General features: G+C 35.9%; 1 protein-coding gene across 2 annotated transcripts; it reads right to left on the reverse strand.

The window, feature by feature from the left end:
* Positions 1-927: 927 nt before the first annotated feature.
* LOC147503364 (Nodulin MtN21 /EamA-like transporter family protein) lies at positions 928-17,256 on the reverse strand. Of its 2 annotated transcripts, XM_086608055.1 has the most exons (12): positions 16,908-17,256; positions 16,681-16,834; positions 15,355-15,529; positions 15,053-15,168; positions 11,459-11,518; positions 9,044-9,197; positions 8,596-8,662; positions 6,613-6,684; positions 6,418-6,483; positions 5,628-5,830; positions 1,546-1,572; positions 928-1,309 (listed from the first exon to the last, which is right to left on the reverse strand). In XM_086608055.1, exons 1-10 carry the CDS (start codon positions 17,130-17,132, stop codon positions 5,696-5,698), a joined length of 1,224 nt encoding a protein of 407 aa, XP_086464181.1. In that variant the 5' UTR covers positions 17,133-17,256; the 3' UTR covers positions 928-1,309; positions 1,546-1,572; positions 5,628-5,695. The 2 variants fall into 2 exon arrangements, with proteins under 2 accessions (XP_086464181.1, XP_086464180.1); XM_086608054.1 differs by lacking the exon at positions 1,546-1,572.
* Between the last annotated feature and the right edge of the window lie 4,936 nt (positions 17,257-22,192).

Raw genomic sequence — 22,192 nt, forward strand, 5'->3', positions numbered from 1 at the left:
CTCTTGGTTAGTTATTTCGCTTGTTACACACTTACACATACACTCATGAGTTCTGACTTCTGCCACACTACAATGCGCTCTTGGTTTTGAATTGCAAACTCATACGCATGAATAAGCATTAATTTGGTCTACAAACAAAATTTTGATGACTACAAAACCAGAAAATTTTAATGCACAACGAATTTACGAATGTGAAATTAGTAAGGATCGTGAGGATACTCATACTGTGTTTTTGCTGCCTACGGAGTACGGTCTAGAGGAATATGATATTTGTGTACCCAAGGAAATAAAACAAGTAAATAAAGTGATCCCTAAATAAATCCATCAAGAAACAAAGTTCGAATCATTTACATCTTCATTAACCAAATCTTAGCAGCTCTAAAAACCAGTGTTCACATACATCAAAATTTCGACCAAAATCCAGTTTTACAAATTACTAATTTTTAGTCAAAATTCTAGCATGCGAATATGATCAAATGAGCGGAGCGAACGTTCTGGGTGGGCAAGCGGGAGTATGTGGACAAAAAGTCATTTGGTTGGTTTCTGTCTACCCTCATTCCTCATCGTCCCTCTACCTCTCCGCTCACAACCCCCACTCCGCTCACGCCCCCCACTGCATAACAATATACTAGTAATATATTACAACTGCAAAGTTTTCCCACCGCTACATGGAACTATTTTTGGTTATAAGGGAAAGAATGATGTTAAATTGTTAATATTGAACAAGTTTAAAATCAGGAAGATAGAGATGGAGAAACCGTCGTAAGCATGAAAGCCCACTATGAGATCTCTTTGTACATTAGAATTTATTAACAACGTGGGACTGTACATTTGTACGCAGAGCCAGGAAACTAAGCAGCAGGTAGGATTATAGCTAAGCTCTTCCTCTTGTTTGTGCTAATAGATCCGTCTCAATGAAAACAGAAGAGGACAACAAGCATCATTTGCAAAACTTTGTAATTGTTCTTTCTAATTACATAGCTCCCAGGAGCTGTATTATATCCCATTTGCAAATTTTTACAAACTATAACATTAATCAATCAAAGAGATGTACATTTGAACAATACAACCACTCACTACCAGAATGCTATGGGCTCACTGCCTTCCTACCGCCAGTACCATCACTTTGGAAACAAGAATTGCACTGTTAACCTGCCTTGCTATATCTCTTAGTGCGACCAAAGCCAAAAGCATCTGAAATTTGAAGACGAGAGAGCTTGATATTCTGGATACCAAACCCACCAAACTTGAGACACTCCACTTTTCAACTGGGACAGTCTTCGGAAAAGTACTCCGAGCATCAGTTTCCCTACCAAAGGGAATATATTTAAGATTAAATATATAAAATAACAGATAATCCATGCAACTAAATAGGTCATCAGCTTCTGTATAAGGGTGGCTATAAGAAGAAGTTCATTGTATTCTTGGAACTCTTAGGCATTGAAGTTGGCATGAGGATAGCAGTAAGGATGGGTTTTCAGTATTTGCATATCAATTCCGATTCTGAAAGAGCAGTGAATATTGTAAATGAGACTGAGGTAGCACCTTGGTATTGTTTGAATGTTCTGCAGGCTATCAGGGGACAAACAGAAAAATCACTAGATCAGAGGTGAAACACATTTACAGAGAAGGCAACAAGACAGCTGACTTTGTTGCCAAATCTTGTTGTCCAAGAAATAAAAATGTAAGTTGTCACATAGGTCCTCTAGAGGAAAAGTTGTCTGTAATAGTGCATGAAGATGCTATTGGATGTATCTATACAAGGTTCTAAATCAATACAGGTTTGGGTCGGCCATAACCCATAACTTCTTCAAAAAAAAAAAAAGGTCATCAGCTGACATGTGCATAAAAAGAAGTTCACAAGTTTGATCACCTATATGGAAGACAAGTAAACACTTAAAAAATACATAAACAAGTAATCTAACAAAATGTCACCCTAATTTGTTAATGGGGTCTAGAAATTGATGGTCATGTGGGGATCACATTAACCAATTACGAGCCGGGCAAAAACACCACAATCCTTTACTAATTGAAAATATGACAGGTATTTACATAGAAGGCGGAGAATTTAAAATCCGCTAGGGAGCAGACAATCTCTGTTTTTTTAACCTTTAGATCTAACTAACCGTATCTCTCTTCTCAAGTATTTGGGATTGGAAACAGTAAATTTATTTTTCTGTACGAAACTAAATTGCAAATATCTTAGTACTATGGATCAAGGTGTCGTGACACCCGACTTTCTCTTTAGCTTTTTTACTTTGCATGTGTGTATATATATATATATTACAATCCGGATCTTAGAAATACATACTTATTTTAAATTAAAATAAGTACGTAAGTAAAACTTTACCTAGAAAATGAATTTAAACCCAATTTTTTGTGTATATTATCTACTCATCATAAAGACCATCTCTACAAAATTTCAGTTCATTTGAAAACCTCTAACTTAGGAAAAAGATTATTGCAAAAATACTATTTTTTAGACCGTTCAATTTCTAAGATCCGGACTATATATATATATATATATATATATATATGCCGGATCTTAGAAGTACATACTTATTTTAAGTTAAAATAAGTACATAAGTAAAACATCACCTAGAAAATGAATTCAAACCTAATTTTCTGTGGGTATCATCTACTCACCATAATCTTACTCATTTGGAAATCTCTAACTTAAGCAAAAGATTATTGCAAAAATACTATTTTCTGGACCGTTAGATTTCTTTTTAAAGATAATTAACATTTATCCACAAAATGAGCTCAAATTTTGTATAGATGATATTTATGGTATGTAGGTAATACCCACAAAAAATTAGAGTTGAATTTATTTTTTGATTGATTTTTACGATATTTTTAACATTAAAATAAAGTATGTATAGATCGAAGATCGGCCTATATATATATATATATATATATATATATATAGGCCCGATCTTAGAAGTACATACTTATTTTAATGTTAAAATAAGTACGTAAGTAAAACATCACCTAAAAAATAAATTCAACTCTATATATATATATATAGTCTGGCTCTTAAACAGACGTCCATTTACGAACTTGTTATATAGTGTCTTGCGCAGCTTATATAATGTCTTGCACAGTTTATATAGTGTCATATATAAGCATAAATTAAAAAATTAATAAGTGTAAAGTTGTTCATATTCACGACACTATATAAACTGTTCAAAACACTAGTCCGTTTAAGAGCCGGGCTATATATATATATAGGGGAGGGATAAAACCACTCCCATTAGAACCACTCTCGAGCCACTCCATCGACCTACAAATTGAATAAAGCCCCGATTTTTTGTGGATATGATCTTCTCAGCATGCCCACAAAATTTCATTATATTTGGATGTCTAACCTGGTGAAAACTAGTGTTCAATTTTGAACGTTTATCTAACTGTCCAGAATTTTCCAATTTCATAATAACATTTGATTAAGTTAGACATATTCATAACCTAAACTTGGAGAACTCAAATTCACTTCTAAGAGTTTGTTCCACTCTTTAATTAGGTGAGTAACTACAGTTACCTAGGATTTATACTATTAGAGCATGTTTATAAGATTATATAATTATTTTGTTGTTTGTTAGTGAATTCAAATTGAGTGCGAATTTGATGACATAGCGTTAAAAATGAATAGTGCAAAACTGGAAAATTTCTGATTCTACCTCTTTGATATTCCGTATAAAATTGAAATTTTGTTATTTTTCAATGAATCGAACTCTGAATGAAAGTTCAATGAGTTTTCTGTCCAACACAACAAGTCACACTATATTTGGATGTGTGAGGAAAGAGTTATTCTTTCGACAACTTAGACTGTCAAAAAATTTAGACTGCAGAAATCAGGTTGTGTACTAGTTTAGGGTCACATTTACACATGATTACATGGTTAATCTGAGAGTTAGGCCTTCGGTAAAACACAAAAAAGTAAGATCTGTGAATCAGTTTTCCAACCCAAAACGCCTCGTCGCATTCCGAGGCCTATGGTAAGTCGAGAAGATTGTATGGCAGAAAATCAGAGCGTCAGAAATCAATTTTTACACACTGTATTGTATGTTTTTCCATAGCAAGAATGAGAGTTAGACTTTTGGTAAAACATAGAAAAGTAAGGTCTGTGAGTTTTCTTTACACCGCAAAAAGCCTCATTGTTTTTTAACATAGCTATCCGGATGATAGCCCGTTAGAGTTCTAGTTTGCTAAAATTAGGATTTTGTGTTGAGTTCGAGCTATGTTATGTTTAATGCTACATATAGACTAACTTTCGGATGTTGGGTTCAATATATTAAAAAATAAGTGCACCAATCCTAATTTCTAAGTAATCAAATTGCGTGTCATTTGGATGATTATAGGAAAAGTTATAGCAACGACAAGTTGGCTCTAAATTTTATATGTTTCTATGTACTAAAGGTTTCATGAAACTTTTAGTACATTACTATAAATATTTCCCAAAATAGGTTCATGCACCTAAAAAAAAAGAACGTGGTAAACTAACTAGACAACTTATCGTTGCTATAACTTTTCCTAGTCATTCAAATGACACGCGACTAAATTACTTAGAAACGAAAAATAATACACTTATTTTTTCATGTTGAACCCAAAGTCCTAAAGTCAATCTATCTAGGAGTAAACACAGCTCGAACTTGATACAAAATCCTAATTTCTACAAACTAGAATTCTAACGGTCCAAAGGCAAAAGCAACGAGGCTTTCTGAGTTGTAAAGAAGACTCACATACCTTACCTTTTTATGTTTTACCAAAAGTCTACCTATAGAAAAACGCAACACCAATACTGTGTGCAGAAACTGATTTTTTGCAATACAATCTAGTGCACAGAACCTGAAAATTTCTGAGAGTCTAAGTTGTCGAAAGAATAACTCTCTCCTCACATATCCAAATGTAGTATGGCTTGCCGCATTTAGAAGTTGGATAGGAAGACTCACTGATCTTTCGTTTAGAGTTGGATTCATTGAAATCTCTCTCTCTCTCTCTCTCTATTATTATTTTTTTCAACTCCTCTCTTTTCTCTTTGTACAACTAAACCCTTCTATTTTACAACTAAACCCTCATAATTTTATTTTAACCTCCTTGTCAAATCTGAAATTTTGTCAAAATCCCCTAAAAAAAATAGTTTTTGGTAAAAAATCCTTGAAAAACAGTTTTTCACAAACGGTCTCTGACAAATTTAGCAAACAGTTCCTCTGTAAACTATTCTGCAGTGTCATTTTTGGAAATACTTCCTAAAACCAGTCCATTCTCAAAAACCGTCTTTAAAATAGCAATTCTAAACACGATTTCATATGCACCCCTCCTTGGCAACACCCAACACCTCCATACTACTATGTGGGCATCTCAAAACGCATTAAACGCTATATTCATTGCGACAACATCAAACCATAAAAAAAAAATTCAATATATATACTCGTTCCAAAAAAAATATTTGGAAAATAAAAAGCCAAAGAAAAAGTCGGGTGTCACAGGTAGGGAAACTGCCATCAACCCCAGAAGAAGAGAACATTTCTTGACATATGAAACTTGTATGTGTGCGTGTGGCATGAGTGTGTCTGTCTTAGTCTGTTAAAGTTTCCGTTTCAACAAAGGAGAAGAAGGATCAAACATACCTTGGAACTACACAGCAAGTACAGGTGCAACAAATGTGAGAGGATGCTACGTGGAGACTATTCTACTCTCATTCCACCTCTTTCTCACGTCCAAAGTACATGGTGCCACTAACGGAAACAAAAATAAGCAAACATCCAGCCAATCTACCAAAAGACGGTGCTGCCCTTGCTATACTGATGCTCCATACCTGCAAGAGAGCAACCTGGAAGAAAGAAAATGCTATTGAATACATATCTCGGAAAAGAAAATTACATGCATAAAAATAACGAAAAGAAGTACAAAAATATGTTAAGAGCACAGTGCCACATTAATATACCCTGTTCCAATTCACCCAATAGGTGTATAAGGTGCATAAAAGCCATTGACCAATTGATGCTATAGGGTACAAATAGCGACTGGGAGCGTTGGTTTACATACAGCCACACACTTTGTTAGAAGAAACTACCCAGTGTAGATAGAGGGTTTACAAACGGCCTTTGTCACTAATGAAATATGATAGTTAATGTATAATCACCTCGTTCCCGTCATATAACAAAACACTCAATGTGTCGTAATATATTGTAACTGACATTGTGTTAATAGTTCTTTTCCAAATGCAATATGGCTCACTGTCACTTGGATATGGTATAGAGGTGCAATATACATAGACTTTGTAAATGTGCTGCCTGTTCCGTGATATGTTGGTGAATCATGCAGGGCTCAAGTCTTCTCGTGTGGTAGTGACTAGTAACTTAGTGAGTTTTTATCCACTTATATAACTATTAAGCAACATGACGGAAGTAAAAAGACCTCAATATATTGGATATTTGCAACTCTGCTGGTTTTCTCAAGCTGAAGTCCGCGTGCTAGAAACACCTGCAGAAAGAACACAATTCCAAAGCCTTGAAACTTCAATGGAAAACAGTTAACTCGCTAAAAATGGTTATTGAACTAGACCAAATATTTAAAATTTAGCTAAAATTTATTAATAATGTTGGGTACTACCTCCGCGAAAAAGGAAAGTACACCAAGTACAATCATGAGAAAGAAAGAGTAAAAATTTGGCAGCACAAAGTCCTGTAAAGAAGGACGCAAATGTCATCAATCAAACAAGTCATTCAATGTAAAATGGAGATAACGTTAGTTTAATAAAATAATAAGTTAGGTTTCAAATGTTCAGTTTAATATGCTTTTTAGGCGTCAAACCAATCAAATGGTCTACATGAGTCCACAATCCACATTGATGCGTTGGTATCATAGCAAAGAACAAATAAAGGGGAAAGTGCAAAAGATAATGTAAGACAAGTCTTCCCTCACTTTCCCACCCACTCTCAAAGTGGGAAAAAGATAATCAGATCTGAAAATCTGAAACAGGAAAAAGTACATACAACTTTCCTTTCCTCACCTTCCCCCCTCCTTTTTTTTTCACTAACACAAAAAGATCTAAAACGAAACAGAGGACCAAAAGGGACATAATAAAATAAACACACCATATAAGACAAAACTACCAAATCATGTTTCTTGTGATTTAGATATTTGATTAATGATCAACAGGGTAGGAAGCATAAACAATCCAACAATGATGTGCCCATGTCTGACACTCAGACACGTGCAGCTGACGAAAGATGTGCCCAAATTCTTTTCATTAACCTAGACACTCCCAGGCACTTCTAGGATATAGTCAGGAGATTTCTTTGTATATAATAAACTTGTATTGGTGCCCAAGACAATATTATTTCAATAACTTAAAGGTTTTCAGCTCCTAATTCTCATATTTGAAGTTGAAAAAAAAACCGAAAACAAAAAATAAAATAGGGTTAACTAGTATACCCCTCCTTGGATGAGCCAATTAGGATTTCCCCCCCACCAGATGGGAAATTAGGGTCTCCCCCCAAATACACACAAAAAAGGGTTAACTAGTATTACCTCCCCCCTCCCACTAGATGAGCCAATTAGGATTTCCCCCTTACTAGATGGGGAAATTAGGGTCTCCCCACTAAGTCCACACACAAAAAAAGTCAACTTGGGTTGACTGTGTTTTTTTTGTGTATTTGAGGGGGTTCTGTTAACCCCACAAAAAATACACGGTCAATACTACTTTTGTTTTTTTTGTGTATTTGGGGGGGAGACCCTAATTTCCCATCTAGTGGGGGTAATACTACTTGACCCAATAAAATAATAATAATAAATAAATAAATAAACTGAAAAAATAACATAAGTAGAGTAAGTTAATTTTCCAACATTGGCTTGCTGTTTGGGAGGAGGGGGGGGTCTTCGTTAACCCCACAAAAAATACACGGTCAATACTACTTTTGTTTTTTTTGTGTATTTGGGGGGGAGACCCTAATTTCCCATCTAGTGGTGGGGGGGGTAATACTACTTGACCCAATAAAATAATAATAATAAATAAATAAATAAACTGAAAAAATAACATAAGTAGAGTAAGTTAATTTTCCAACATTGGCTTGCTGTTTGGGAGCTATTCAGGCTGGTTGAGACTAGAGACTTAAGTGTATGTGTAGTCTTTGTGAATTATTGCTTCTGCAACTGTACTTTCATGGATGAGACAATTAATACAGCCACTCAGACACTGTAACACAATGATGCCCGAACCACCAATATCAAATAAGATAGAGAGTACTAGCACACATGGGCAAATGTTAGAAATTGAAATTTTTGCTTGAATATCTAACTTCTTTGACAAACAAGACATCAACTGGCACAGTCTTCCAAAATCCAAAGTCATAACTTAATTATGAAGTAGTTTTGAAAATTATGTACACATTGAACAAACACAGATGAGTTTCAAACCGCTTAAATTCTATCTGGTTTAGGCTCAAACTGCAGCAATTAAAGCACATCTTGTTAGTGATGATCTACGTAGAGTTGCAGTTTCCAGTAAGGTAACAAACCTTGAATTTTATTTGTAATGGGAGAACAGGTAATCAACTAAATTTTAAATATGTATCAACTGTATCATGATTTTACCTGGAAGGCATAAGTACATATTGCAGCTGCAGGACAAGCCAGAACGCTAAAAGAAAAAACAGTAGTGCTGCAAAAAGAAATAGGATAAATTAAGATAATGACTATTATTCAACAGGTGATTGATTGGGTGAAGACGTTGTTGAATTTCAACCCAGCCCTGTGGCAGCAACAAACACATATCTTACCAACTAAGCTAGCTCTCAACTGCGCTGACATAACCACTCTCAGACGAAATTTATATCATCTGTAACATAATTTGGCAAATCAATATCTAATTAACCTTTCCTGACAACCAGTGGTTTTTCTTTCGTTGCATTCACTCACTTTTTATTACGTGACGGTGTCATAATTTCTTTCAGCATTACATGTAACAAAATAAGTCAGGGACTCAGGGTAAGTAAAAGGAGTGCATCATAATGTATCACAGAAACTGAGTCAATGATCTTACACAGGTTGATCAGATGCCTTTGCTGCAGACCGTATCAAGCAGTCGCTGATTCCACCAGTTATCGATGAAAACAAACCAACACAGACAGAGAAGACAGGATGGTTGATTCTGGCAACATATTTCACACTCGCATCCCCGATTTCAGTGGATCGTCCTGCATAGATCAACATGAAGTGTCTAAAACCATAGTTATCAATATTGTACAATACACGATATGTATCGTATCGAAAGTAAATCGGTACATATCACACTACTGTATCGAAAGTCTTATGTATCGCACGATACAGGGAGCGTATCGTACGATATGATATGATACACGATACATTCCGTATCGAATGATACGCTTCAAACACATAAAATATTAAAAAAAATTATCCGAAAACGAGTTTTTAAGATTTATTTAGTTTTTTCTTCTCCTTTCTAAACCTTAGAAAGCCATCTAAGGTTTTAGAATATGATAAACAACAACTATAATGCAAAAGCAACAACTAGCTTACTCATCTAAGATCTAGCCTATCCCTATATGTCTAATACTAATTTGGGTCTAGTGGTTGAAAATGATGACATTTTGTACCATACACTAGTAGGATTGCGTGTGATAAGATTATTTTTGTACAAAACTTACATACGCATGCACAAACACATATAAAACTATAATCATGAGTCTTCACTCATCAATCCTTAATACTCTTTCCTGCATAGTATGAATTTATTGCATATATATATTCAAATAACTCATATATACATATTTTTTATAATTAATTTTAAAAATACCGTATCTTACGATATATGATATGATATGCAAAAAATGGAAAACGATATATGATACAATATACGATTTGACAACTATGTCTAAAACACTAAGATGGACGATACTCAAAACTACTAAAAGTTGAGTGTTTGACAAGTTCATGACATAAATAGACATGCTCAAGATTAACATTGCTTGCTCCTACCAGAAAAACAATAAGGAATTGAATGTATAGTAGCTAAGAAATCTGAAGTTATTAATAAGAGTCCTGACTCAGTGCAATATTCAAACGATATGAGAAGTGGGGCAGAAGGGGAAGGGCATGAGGAACGTGTATGGGAAAATATATATATATATTATTATTATTATTTTTTTTTTTTTTGGTCGGTAAGCGAGGTTTTTAGAGAGGTCCCCTACCCCTATGGGAAAATAAATGGATTCACAAAATCACGTATGTAATGGCCATGCACAAATTCATGTGCTTATGCCTCTTTTCATAATGAATATAGGTTGGCTCAAGACTTCTACAGATAAACACCCCATCTATCCGTTGTGCCCCATCAAATGGCACTTCTTACAATCCTATCCAGAATAATCCAAAGAATAGATCATAGCATATGAAAGCCGTCGAATTGATTATTACAAAAACAGCTTAGTCATACACTAAGCATCAATTAGCTCTATATGTTACTGTGGACAATACATATTCACTATGCTGTCAGGAGGAGGAGGGGGGGGGTGGGGTGCAAGGGGTGGTAGGTTTAGGTTTCTCAATTAATGTGTTGGTGCAGCCTTCGGAACGCATTTGACAGCGACTTACAACTATATTAGATAAAAATTGCCGCCTTTGGCTGCGTGCCTTTGGAGTGCTTCTGCACCTCCTTTGAGAGCATAGCGCAAGAGTAAAGAGTAAGCTATGTGGACATTAATTGATACTACTACTTAAAGACAACAAATGAATATTTATGATGGAATTGGATTTGGAAGGAAAAACAAATGAATAAAAAACATAAAACTTTTCATACTGCAAACAAATTGATAATGCATGAAAGAATATAATCAAAAGAAGCATTATGAATAGAAACCTTCAATACTGAGAATTGCATTCGTACAAATTAGTTCGATATAATAATGATTGCCTTGGATTGGTAACAACCTTTTTATGCAGAAAAAGAAATAGAGAATGAACAAGGTGAACATGTCCAAACCAAAAAACTATGCAATAATAATAATAATAATGAAAAGAAAAAATGACATTCCTCTTCCAGTGCAACTTTCTCTTTAGTATAGTTGCTATACTGCTGTTTTGAGTTGATTGGTAGCTTTTTCGAGTTGATTAGTAGATTCTTGTGTCAAATCACTCATTTTTCTAGTTCAGTGTCGATATTGGGCCACTCTTGGTTTGTAACAAATGATAAGTAGGCCATTTAAACAAGACCCACTTACCTCATGTAAACCTCAGAGGACCAAATCTTATTTGTCTAAAGTGCCTACACAAACTTATGTAGTCTTAAGACTACTTGATTAAATCTTCTCTCTCTCTCTCTCAATTTGGCAGTATCCATGAAATACTGTCCGGATGGCTCCTCAACTAATCCAAGTGCTGGCGTATTTTCTAAGCATAAAGGCCTCCTAGCAATGAAATCGAAGGCACCTGTCAATACCTTGGGTAATAAGCATCGGTCGGAAAATGAATAAAAGTCCAAAGAAACTGCAAGCAAGACCTGAAAATCAGACACGTAGAACAGAGTTATCTTCTCTGCAATTACTAGGAAAACTGTATTGATAAAAAGAAGGGAAAAAGACATGTAACTTTATAAAATGGCATAAAAACATACATGTTAGAATTTTTTTACGTATATGTAAATTAATCGAAAGTGAATTATTTCATGCCAATAAACATATAAGCTAGTTATAATTCAAGGTGCTGAAAATGAACAGAATACAACAGGACTAAGATTAATAAATAAATAAATTTGTATCGCTCATTCTGATGGTAGGACATATGTTGCATACTCTCAATAAGGTCTCAATAAATGAGAACACACAAAGAGGGGAATGAATTACCTAACTATCAAATTGATCAATTGAATTTGCATAATTATAACAAGTGGTTCCATTAACCTGCTGAAAACCAGTTAGATAGCCAGGAGAAATATGCTGTTGACTTCAGCTTATAACCCACACAATTAGATACTAAACGTACAGTACACGACATGTACTTCCGAGTAACAGAAAGAAGTATACAAAAGCCATTTGCTCTGGCAATCTGAAAACTCCATTCATAGTTTAGACTTGACTTTTAGGATGTCATATAGTCAACTTGCATACACACATACATACGGAAGGAATAGCAACACCTCTAGATTACTCGTCAATTTACCACATCTAAGATGAGGTGCAGTGAATAAAACCGGTATGCTCGAGCTATATAGTCTTAGGCTCTTAGCCCAAAGATCTTAGGTTTCTTTGTTAAATTCAGCATTATACTAAACGTCCAGATATTTTAAGACATATTGATGTAGAACATTAGTTTGATGTTGTCAGTGTCATGGGCATGCACCCTTAGTTGAGTCCAAGCCCATGGTCGTTAGGAGTCCATTATTTATTATTTGTCACGTGTTTGTTTTCTATTGGTTTGTTTTGTTGTGAGGGTTAGTATAAATAAGGGCTTATGGTTAGGGTTTCAAGGAGTTGTTTTAGTTGTGTTTATGTGTGTTATGAATTATTGAGTGATTATCAATAAAGGTGAGACTTTTAGGGTTTTACAAAGTTTAGATTTTGATTAAGTGTTGCTTCCGCCACTTCAATCTACATTACATATCTTTAAAATCCACGGTTTCAATATGTAGTGAGGCTTAGATTGCCATCAGAATAAGAATATATTGTTGATAATTTAATACAGCCCCACATGACACATTGAAAGCCTGCGCAATAGACTAATAGTATATAAGTTCTTATGTCTCTCCACTCATCACCAATTGGTTTTGAGTTGGATGCTCCAAAGTTTAAGAGATATCATAATTTACAATTCCACGAACTTTGATACATTTCAAAGGCAATTTCTCTTCATAAATACAGTAATTGAGACATCTCCTAGAAATTTCATTTTATTGCGCCTAAATCCTATTTTGGCAAGGGCGAGGAGAGGCGCAAGGCATCCAAACTGGCGCCACCTTGGCAACGCCTTTGATAACAAGCTGCAACAGCTCTCACTAAGATTGCCCCCTTGATCGCCTCAGTGGGACTAGCAACTTGGCAACGCCTTTGATGGCATAGCCTTAAACAAAACCTTTAAAATATTCTGTATGGATTAGAAGATCTCAACTTCCAAAACAAAAGGACAATTGTACCCAATGGGCATTGGGACGCAAAAGTCCCACACAATTTAATGCATGAGCATGGATTAATAATTAATTAGTAGTTTCTATTTTCTATGGTTTCCTAATTCAATTAGGAATAGGATTTAGGATGGTTTCCCATTGGGATTCTAATTAGATTTAGCAGTTGAGTTTATTATATAAAGGCATTTAGGCCTTCATTGTTAGATTGGTTGTTATTGAATATTACTTCTTTCTTCATGCTTGAAGGTTTAAACCCTAGATTTAGGTGTTTCTTTCATTAAACTTAATTGACGTTTATCGATTGTTGAAGCTTCCGCCAACAAGATACACAATTATTGTTGTAGACTTATTGGAGGTGGAGTAACTCGCCTCAGCATGTTAGCTGGAAGCCTGGAATTTGCTCAGTTGTAACTGCTTCTGAGCATCAAGAGAAGGAACTAATAATATTCTTATCTGGAAGCGCAACAATGTGTAAGAGTCATTATAGAGTTACAGCCAGAGAGCCACAGGTGGTACTACAAAGAAAGTCCTGAATTAAAGTAACAGAATATATAAAGGGGAGAGGCAATCGATGGACGATCCAAAGGCTTAGCTCACTTTTTAGTAGGATCATACTCTAGTTGAATTCCTCAATTTAGTAAGAATTAAGGCCAGCGGCGAGGAGCTAGACAAAACAGTCAGCTTAAAAGATGAGGATGCTGATAGCTTATGCCTCATCTTTAATGCGTTTTTAACATTTACGTGATATAACAGAGTTCTGGGATTTTTTTTTACATAAAAGGTATTATATTGTTATAACCAAGAGCCTCTATAACCAAAGAGATTACATCAACTCTCAAGGCATTGGAGAAAAAATAATTCCTCAAGACCCCAGGCCCATCCACCCACACAGGAACCAAACTAAGTCTAAGAGGACAAAACAAACAAACACCAACAGATTCCCCAAAACCCTCAGAGCCACCTCCTAACCAACACTGCCAGAGTAATCAACCTCGACTTCCTGCCTCCCCTTTCCATCCATCAGCAAGAAAAATCCAGCTTGATGCCCCATCCCCTCATTCCTTCCCCCCACCCCCCACCCTATCCACCAGCAAACAGAGTTTTGAGAGTTTAAGTGTCTAGTTTAAGTATATGTGGGGTAGCATATCTACGTCTGCTGGTCATATCCTAAAGATTTTATCACAAAACACAAAATAAAAATAAAATCAGCACGTAAATGGTATTTTAGAATTTTTTTAAAGAACTGTAATATACACACATCTGTCTAGCATGGTAATGTGCATGTGTCCCAACTCCCAAGGACTCTGCATCTGTTTTCATGTTATGTATTATAAAGTTGTAATCGAAACGCACTAGCTGACAGTCACAGATGCCAAGAATGCCTATTAGGTGGTAGAGAAAGGACCACATCATATTAGTCTAATCCCACATAACAACAAGTTTATTCTAGTCCCATTAACCAAAGAGGCCAAGATTATAATGATTTCGTGTATGGCCCGCATTATGAGGCATATGCGATTTATCAAGTATCCCTAAATCAAGTAACAAGTTCAACAAAAATACGACATCGCTCATCAGAGGTATTTAGTTCATCAAAAGACTTGGATTCCTTTTTCTTTGATTCATACAAATTAATATATTGACATAATCAAAGGATGACCTTAACACTTGAATTATTAGCCCAGAAGCTAATTCTTCAAGACCAATACCCCACCCCAACATCACTAATACACCCTGAAAGTAAAGAAAAAAATTAGACTCCTATAGCAGAAAAACTTAATTGGAATTCACAGAATACTACACTTTCTTTTATCTTTAGTCGAGAACACATGTACTGTATTGGGAAAATACATGCATCTTTATTTGTATGAAATGGCAATACATAAGTAACAGCTAATGGAAACACCATCATACCTCCAACATCCGTAAGTTTCAGTTTCTCCTGTAATAAGATTCTGGCTGCAATTGAAGCCATAATTGGAGTTGTAAAGTTCAATACAATAGCCTGAGACAAAGGTAGACTTCGAACACTGCAAAGAAAAATGTGTAAACATGCAATCATGATGGTGCTTTAAATAAGTATTCAGGGAATTAAAAGGGTTTGCACAAAAGGTGTAAGCCTAGTGCAGCTAAAACATTGCAAAGGAGGAACAAAAGGATATCCTGGAATTCTAGAAGAGTTAAGGCTTTTAAGGAAACTATTTAGTGTAACTTACCTGTAAATAAAACTGAACATTGAAAGAAATCCCATTAAAGCTCTTAAAAACAGAAGACTCCTTGCATGTGTTGGCCCAAATATTGGTTGTCCAACCCTTTTCAACCAGATAAATGACAGTATCAAAATAATTGTGCATCTCGTAAATACGCTTTCAAATGAAGGAATTGATTGGGCTGCCATAACAAATGTAGCTCGAATCAAACCAAAGATAGGAATAACCAATTAAAGACATCATCTGAGGGAGAGTGCAAAAGAGCACAACTTAATCTAATGAAGTGATAAGAACTATATACATTTTTCTTGGACCATGGATTTGCATAACATAACACAGCAACAAGATCTCCTAGAAGCCCTAGTTCAATGTAAATATGTATCACATTTTTCCTCACAAGTCTATGACACAAGCAGCAATGTAAGATTTTGATCTACTGTACTTATCCGAGTTCAATTAAATTGGCATCTTTGTAAACGAATTTTGTAGATCTTCCAAATGAGATCAGTCAGTTACCTCGCTTACCGACCAAAAAAAAAATGAGATCAGTCAAGAATATCAAACTCGGAAATTTAAAGGAAAAAGGGGTTTGCATAGAAGACATGGAATGTTGGAGACAGATCCACTATCACTAGTGCAGCAGGCACTACGACTGTCATTATATCGGAAGGCAAAAATTAGTCCTAGTATAGTAATGATCTATCGCATACTAATAGGGGCCATTTGAGGACAGTACCGACATGCCAGTATGCGGTGGATCGTCACATTAGGCACCATAGAACAAGAAAATTCCATGTATTTATTTTTTCCTAGTAGATTCATCCAACAGTGAAATTTCTAAATTAGTAGTATCTGGGAGAACCTTTCATCAACATTGTTAAGATTTTTCATCCTCAGTTATATCCTGCAAACAGTTCAGTACGAGACTTTCAGTGTGGGTACTGAGTAGTTCTTAAACAATTTAAATATGTTGAGTTGATTTCTTCCATAGTAGATGAACTTTTAATCAAGCTGATTTTAATATCTATAGGAGCACTGGAGAGAAAATTTCCTCTCTTTTTGTTCTATTTGAAGTACCAACTAATAAGGTTACAATATAATGAATCCAAATGCACTTGCACTAAAATACGTGATGCATTATAACACGGTCAACCAGGTAGGGCCGTAGCCATATATGATCACTGAAGTATCTCCAACCTCCATAAGCAATATAACGATATACCCTTGAATTTATTATGTATATTACACATTGCATGTAACGATACTTCAAACCTAATGCCATGTTTCCGAGATATGAGACAATATATGAACAACGGAGCATAAACTTTTAACCTGAGAAAGTTTCTGAAAGGACGTGCATAATGCAATAGATACTAGCAGATACAGCCACGCAAAGAAATCCTGAGTACTTGGATCCACTCCACATCCACAAAACAAACGGATAAAATAATGACACATCTGTCTCAGCTACTTTCTTCATTTCCTCCTGCAACATTGTAAGATATTATTACCCTTGAACCAATCCCCAAAATATGAAACATTAGAGGAAAAAGTTTTACCCTGGGATTCCTTCTAGTATAAGGTAAAGAAAAGATGTTGATTCTGGGTCTGGGTACTACTAGTTCACTTGAAACTACTAACAAAGGAGTAATTTCTTTATCATCATCAGATGATGATGATAAAACAACTGTTTCATCATTATTAGTTTGACTAATCATTTCAATTACCAAATGATCATCATCATCATCATCTCCTCTTCTTTCTTCACTCTTCGAAGAACCCATTTTTTTTTTTTTTTTTTTTTTACGAATTTTTGTTCAGAGAAATTTTCAAGATGAAGATTTGAGTAGACAGCTCACAGCTATAGACGGAGTGAGAATTTTCTTTGGCCTGTTCAATTACTATACTGCCATTCTTTTTTTTTTTTTTTATTTATATAATGGGCCCTTAAACCCAAGCCCAATCGAGAGACCCGATAGGTGCACCAACCCCAGTCTAACTACATGAAGGTTGGACTCACTCCAAAACAGGTTGTTTTAGAGCTCGAGGGCTACTATAATGGGTTGCTAAAAGTGTCACATAGTAATTTTAGCAGGCCCAGCCAAATTTGGCAGCTCCAAAAACCATTCCAATAGCACTTTTTAGCAGTTGTTAAGTTCGAGAGACAAACGGCAAAAACGGCTAGTTTTTCTGAAATTGCAAATTTATAGCAACTACTTCACACAACTCTCTTACCATTTGCTCCCAATTCTCATAAAATTTCTATCGACTCCAACTACAACAATCACTACTCAAAGTACAACAATAGATCCAAATAAACATGCAACCACATCAAAAGGAAATAAATCTATAAGGTCCGCCTATTTTTCAATTCAAGAAGACGAGGCTCTTTGCAAAGCGTGGATATATGTTAATGAAGATCCAATTGTTTGTGCGAAGCAACAAGTCACACACTATTGGAAGAGAATATTAGAGAAATTTCGAGAGAGAGTTGGCGAAAACAACAAGAGAAGCAATGATTCAGTGTCCATTCAATTTGGACACATCCAAAACGCTTGCAACCGGTAGGCGGGAATTATCTCCTCTTCGGAGAGGACTGCAAGAAGTGGCACAACGATCAAAGATCGGTTGGCCGAGGCAAAAACAACATATATATTGGAGAGTCGTTCCACAACTACATCGAGGAGACAAACCAACATCATTCTCGATATCGATGACGAAGTCGTGCCTTCAACACCCACAATGCTGTCGACAACTCTTAGTGGCGTTCCAATTGATCAATTTCCTACACAAGTTGGGGATGGAAGTGGAGGTGAAGGTGGAGGTGGAAGTGGAAATGCAAATGCAAGTGGAAGTGGAACCAAAAAAAACAACCATCGGGAACAAGGGGTGAGAAAGAAAGGATGAAGAAAAGAAAAGAGAATTACATACAAGATGATGGAAAAGTATTTGGCACAAATGACGAATGTCACTGCCGATAGGGTGAAGATGATAGAGCTCAAGAAGTGGAAAAAAGACAACAAAATATTAGCACAAGATACTTCTACTCTTGAGCCGAAAGTTGCCGAATACTTCAAGACGGTGAAAATAGAGATAATTTGCCAAAAGAGAGATAGTGGAACGTTTGGAACTCCAAGTTGTACTTCTAGTGGTGGTGGTGCTTTTAGTGGGGGTGGTGCTTCTACTACTTAGATTAATTTCAATGTTGTTTTAGTTCTTTCATTTCCATTGTTGCTGTTAGTTCATTTCCAATATTGTAATTTCAATTTTAATTTTAATTGTCTTAAAACAACATAAAGTCAAACATAGATAATACTCAAACTATAAAACAAACATATATAATACTTAAACTACAAACATAGAAATACTCATACTACATTCCTTGATCCGCACGAAATTGTCAAAGGTGATTGATGAGGTCAACTCTTAGTTGAACATTAGTTTATCTGCTTTGAATGTGACAAAGTGTATTGAGTCTTCTTGAAATTTTCTCATTTTGATTCCTGACAACATGCAATGCGACTGGTGGCTCCCTATCCATGTCAATTTGCCAATATTTGATATCAATATCTCGCTCATCTTTGACAATCATATTTTGTAAAATTATACACGTCTTTATTATCTAATTAATGTCATCCCTACTCCACATTCGCGCCGGCCTCTTGATTATCCCCCATCTAGCTTGTAAGACCCCAAATGCACGTTCCACATCTTTGTGACACGCTTCTTGCATCTTAGCAAAGAATCCCTCTATTTGAGTTGTTGGGTGAGGGATTATTTGTACAAATGTAGCCCATTTAGGATAAATCTCATCGGCTAGATAGTATCCCATTTTGTATTGGCTACCATTCACGGTATAATTACAACGAGGAGCATCACCACACATAAGATTGTCAAAGAGGTGCGTGAGAACATTGAAGCACGTTGACGTCGTTGTTTGAACCCGCCATACAAAAAAAAGTGTGTCAAATCCACAAGTCTTGATCGACAAAAGTTTCCAAAATGATTGTAGATTTCTTTTTATGTCCTACATGTGTACCTTGCCATGTCGTAGGACACATTTTCCATTACCAATGCATACAATCCAAACTTCCAAGCATACCCGGGAAGCCACGATTTTCACCTTGTGCAAGTAGACGTTGAATGTCTTCTTCGTTTTGAGCCCTCAAATATTCTTCCTCGAAGACCGCTTTCGAAAAGGGTGCTTTTTGCGATTTGAATGTATTCATCTCACGCATCCGCACTACAACCATATGCAAGCAACCACCTTTTGCATACCCATCAAACATGGCTTTTCAATGCCATCAACCTTGTATATGAAGTACTTGTCATGGTTGGAGATGGCTTTCAAGATTCGGAGGAAGAGATGATGTTGCATCCTAAACCTCCTACGAACGATATCAAGGGGATACTTCGGGTTTTGCACAAAGTAATCCCTCATAATCCTATTGTGAGCGTCGATTCGATCACGATAAATGTATTTTCTACTGGGGACCAAGCCTCGATGATCACGAGTAGCTTCGTGCATGTATTGCAACAACTAGAAAATAGGTATGAACATGTTCTCATATTTGGATGAGGAGTTTGATTCAACATAGCAAGAAGAAGAAGTCATTTTGAATGTGAGAAGAAAGGTTGCAAAGTTGAGAATAGTAATGCAAAAAGTGTGAGTGAAGGCAAAGTTGATAAATTTATAGTCTATAAAGTTGACACAATAAATGAGGTTGGTGGTTGAGGATTTGATGGTTGAGGAGTTGAGGGTTGAGGGTTGAGACTTTGATGACAAGTAAATGCATGTGAGTGAAAAATTGGTTGAATTTGGCTAAGTCAAAATCGTGCTGAGTGTTTGGAAGGTACGGACGACACAGTGTCTGACGTCCGTCCATTTAATTAAAACGGGAGATAGACGACATAGTTTATGCCGTATGTACATAAATAACCAACAGACGGCAGAAATTATGTCGTCCGTATCCCGGAACTTATTATGGCAGGTACTAGCGAAGGTCTTAACTTTGGTTGGGTTTTTAACTCCTTCCAAATTTAAGACCCTTTTAGCAGCCCCATTGGAATGACATTTTTGTGGTTAGGGTGTTATATTTGCCTTTAGCAGCCCATATAGCCTCCCATTGGACTTGCTCTTACAATTACCAAGTCTGCATATGAAGTGTTAAGGAGGAAAGGAAGATATGCATGTCAAATGGGCAGGACTTGTGTGGGGGAAGCATGTAGTCCCTAAACATGCTTTCAATGCATGGAAGTTATTCTCTGGAGCTCTGCTCATCACTCAAGATCAATTGGTTCAAAGGAAAATGTTGCTTTTGCGACTCAAATGCCAGGGAGAACTCAAAACATGTGTTTTTTTAGTGTGAATACTACACTAAAAATGTATGAAAATATGTTAAGGATCTACTAGGTATTGATATGGCTACTCAAAATAGCATCACTGAATGGTGGATGATCTTTAAAATCAGCAGGAAAAAGGCGCCTAAATATGAGATTTATAGAATCTTTATTTGTGTGACTATTAGCTATGTATGGACTTAAAGGAATAGGCGGAGATTCTGTAATCAGAAACTTACTTGGGAGGCAGTTAGGAACAAACTCATCACTGAAACAAAGGAGTATACCTAAGCAAGATTTTCCAGCATGAAGCACTCTATCAATGTTAGTATATTACTTGATATGTTGGGGTTTCAAATCATTTTGGTGCACAAGCAAGTTACTGAATGTAAATGGACACCATCAGGTATTGGAACGGTTAAACTGAATGCGGATGGATCACTGGAGCAAGATAGATGGGGATATGGAGGTACGATCAGAGATGCACAAGGTGAAGTTTTATTAGCAATTTAGTATGCATACACAAGGTCAAGTAAGCAGCAATCAGTGTTAGCACAAGAACTCAATGGGATTCAAGCAGGATTGCAAAGTTGTATGATAATGAAGTTTTCTCAAGTGGAAGTAGAGTATGATTATATGAGGTCTATCTTGGCTATCAAAGGGATTGATAAACCTCCTTGGTATTGTACCAATTTAGTAGCTAGTATTAGGTTTATGGCCTTGAGCTTTGTAAGCATTAGTTTCAAGCATGTGTATAGGGAGTCTAATAGGTGTGCAGATCTGTTAGCATCTCTACCTTCTAGTAACGAGTCATGTAATCTCTTTATACCTCTTCTAGACAGGGCGATTTCAAACATATGTTGAGGAGGATAAAGTAGGACATCATTTTGAAGAATTAATAGGTAGGGGTCTATGCCAAACCCTATTAACTTTTTTCAAAAAAAAAAAAAATTAATAAGAACATCCTGAATGGCACTATGCACTTCCTAGATTCAAAATGAAAACATATAAGAACTGTATGAAAATTGATGTATATAATTTATATTAGTTTTAGGTTTTTTTTTTTGCTAACCGGGTGTCTGGGCCAGCTTACGTGCATCTTGATTAATCCCGGGGCCCTGGTTGCAAATTCGACTGGATACTGCCTCGCCAGTGGCCTTGAGGGAAATCGAACTAGTGACCATTGGGGAGCAAACCCAAGGGCGGACTAGTTGTGCTACCCCTTCCAAGGTTTTAGGTTTTTTTATATAATTAACGTGCAACCTTAAATTAAGAGCATATAGTCAATTTATACTTACCTTCTCTCTCTATATTAAAGCAAAAAACCATATTAGGTGGATGATATTTTTCCTAGGTGGCACCATTCTTGAGAAATAGATATGCCACATGGACACACCTAAATTGTTGAAAGTTTCCTAATAAAATTACAATTTGAAATCTACGTTAATATAATCCTCACACTACTAAAAAAAGGGCTTTTTATGACGGCTAAATTTTATTTTCC

Source organism: Coptis chinensis, chromosome 4 (assembly GCF_015680905.1).
Source record: "Coptis chinensis isolate HL-2020 chromosome 4, ASM1568090v1, whole genome shotgun sequence".
Lineage (NCBI taxonomy): Eukaryota > Viridiplantae > Streptophyta > Magnoliopsida > Ranunculales > Ranunculaceae > Coptis > Coptis chinensis.

Excerpts from the sequence above, each read along its gene's own strand:
- LOC147503364 (XM_086608054.1), bottom strand. The coding sequence starts at position 17,132 with ATGGGTTCTTCGAAGAGTGAAGAAAGAAGAGGAGATGATGATGATGAT. Across the intron at positions 15,530-16,680 it reads CCTTTCAGAAACTTTCTCAG|CCCAATCAATTCCTTCATTT; the intron begins GTTAAAAGTTTA and ends TTGTTATGGCAG. Across the intron at positions 8,663-9,043 it reads AAGGCATCTGATCAACCTGT|CACTACTGTTTTTTCTTTTA; the intron begins GTAAGATCATTG and ends TTCTTTTTGCAG.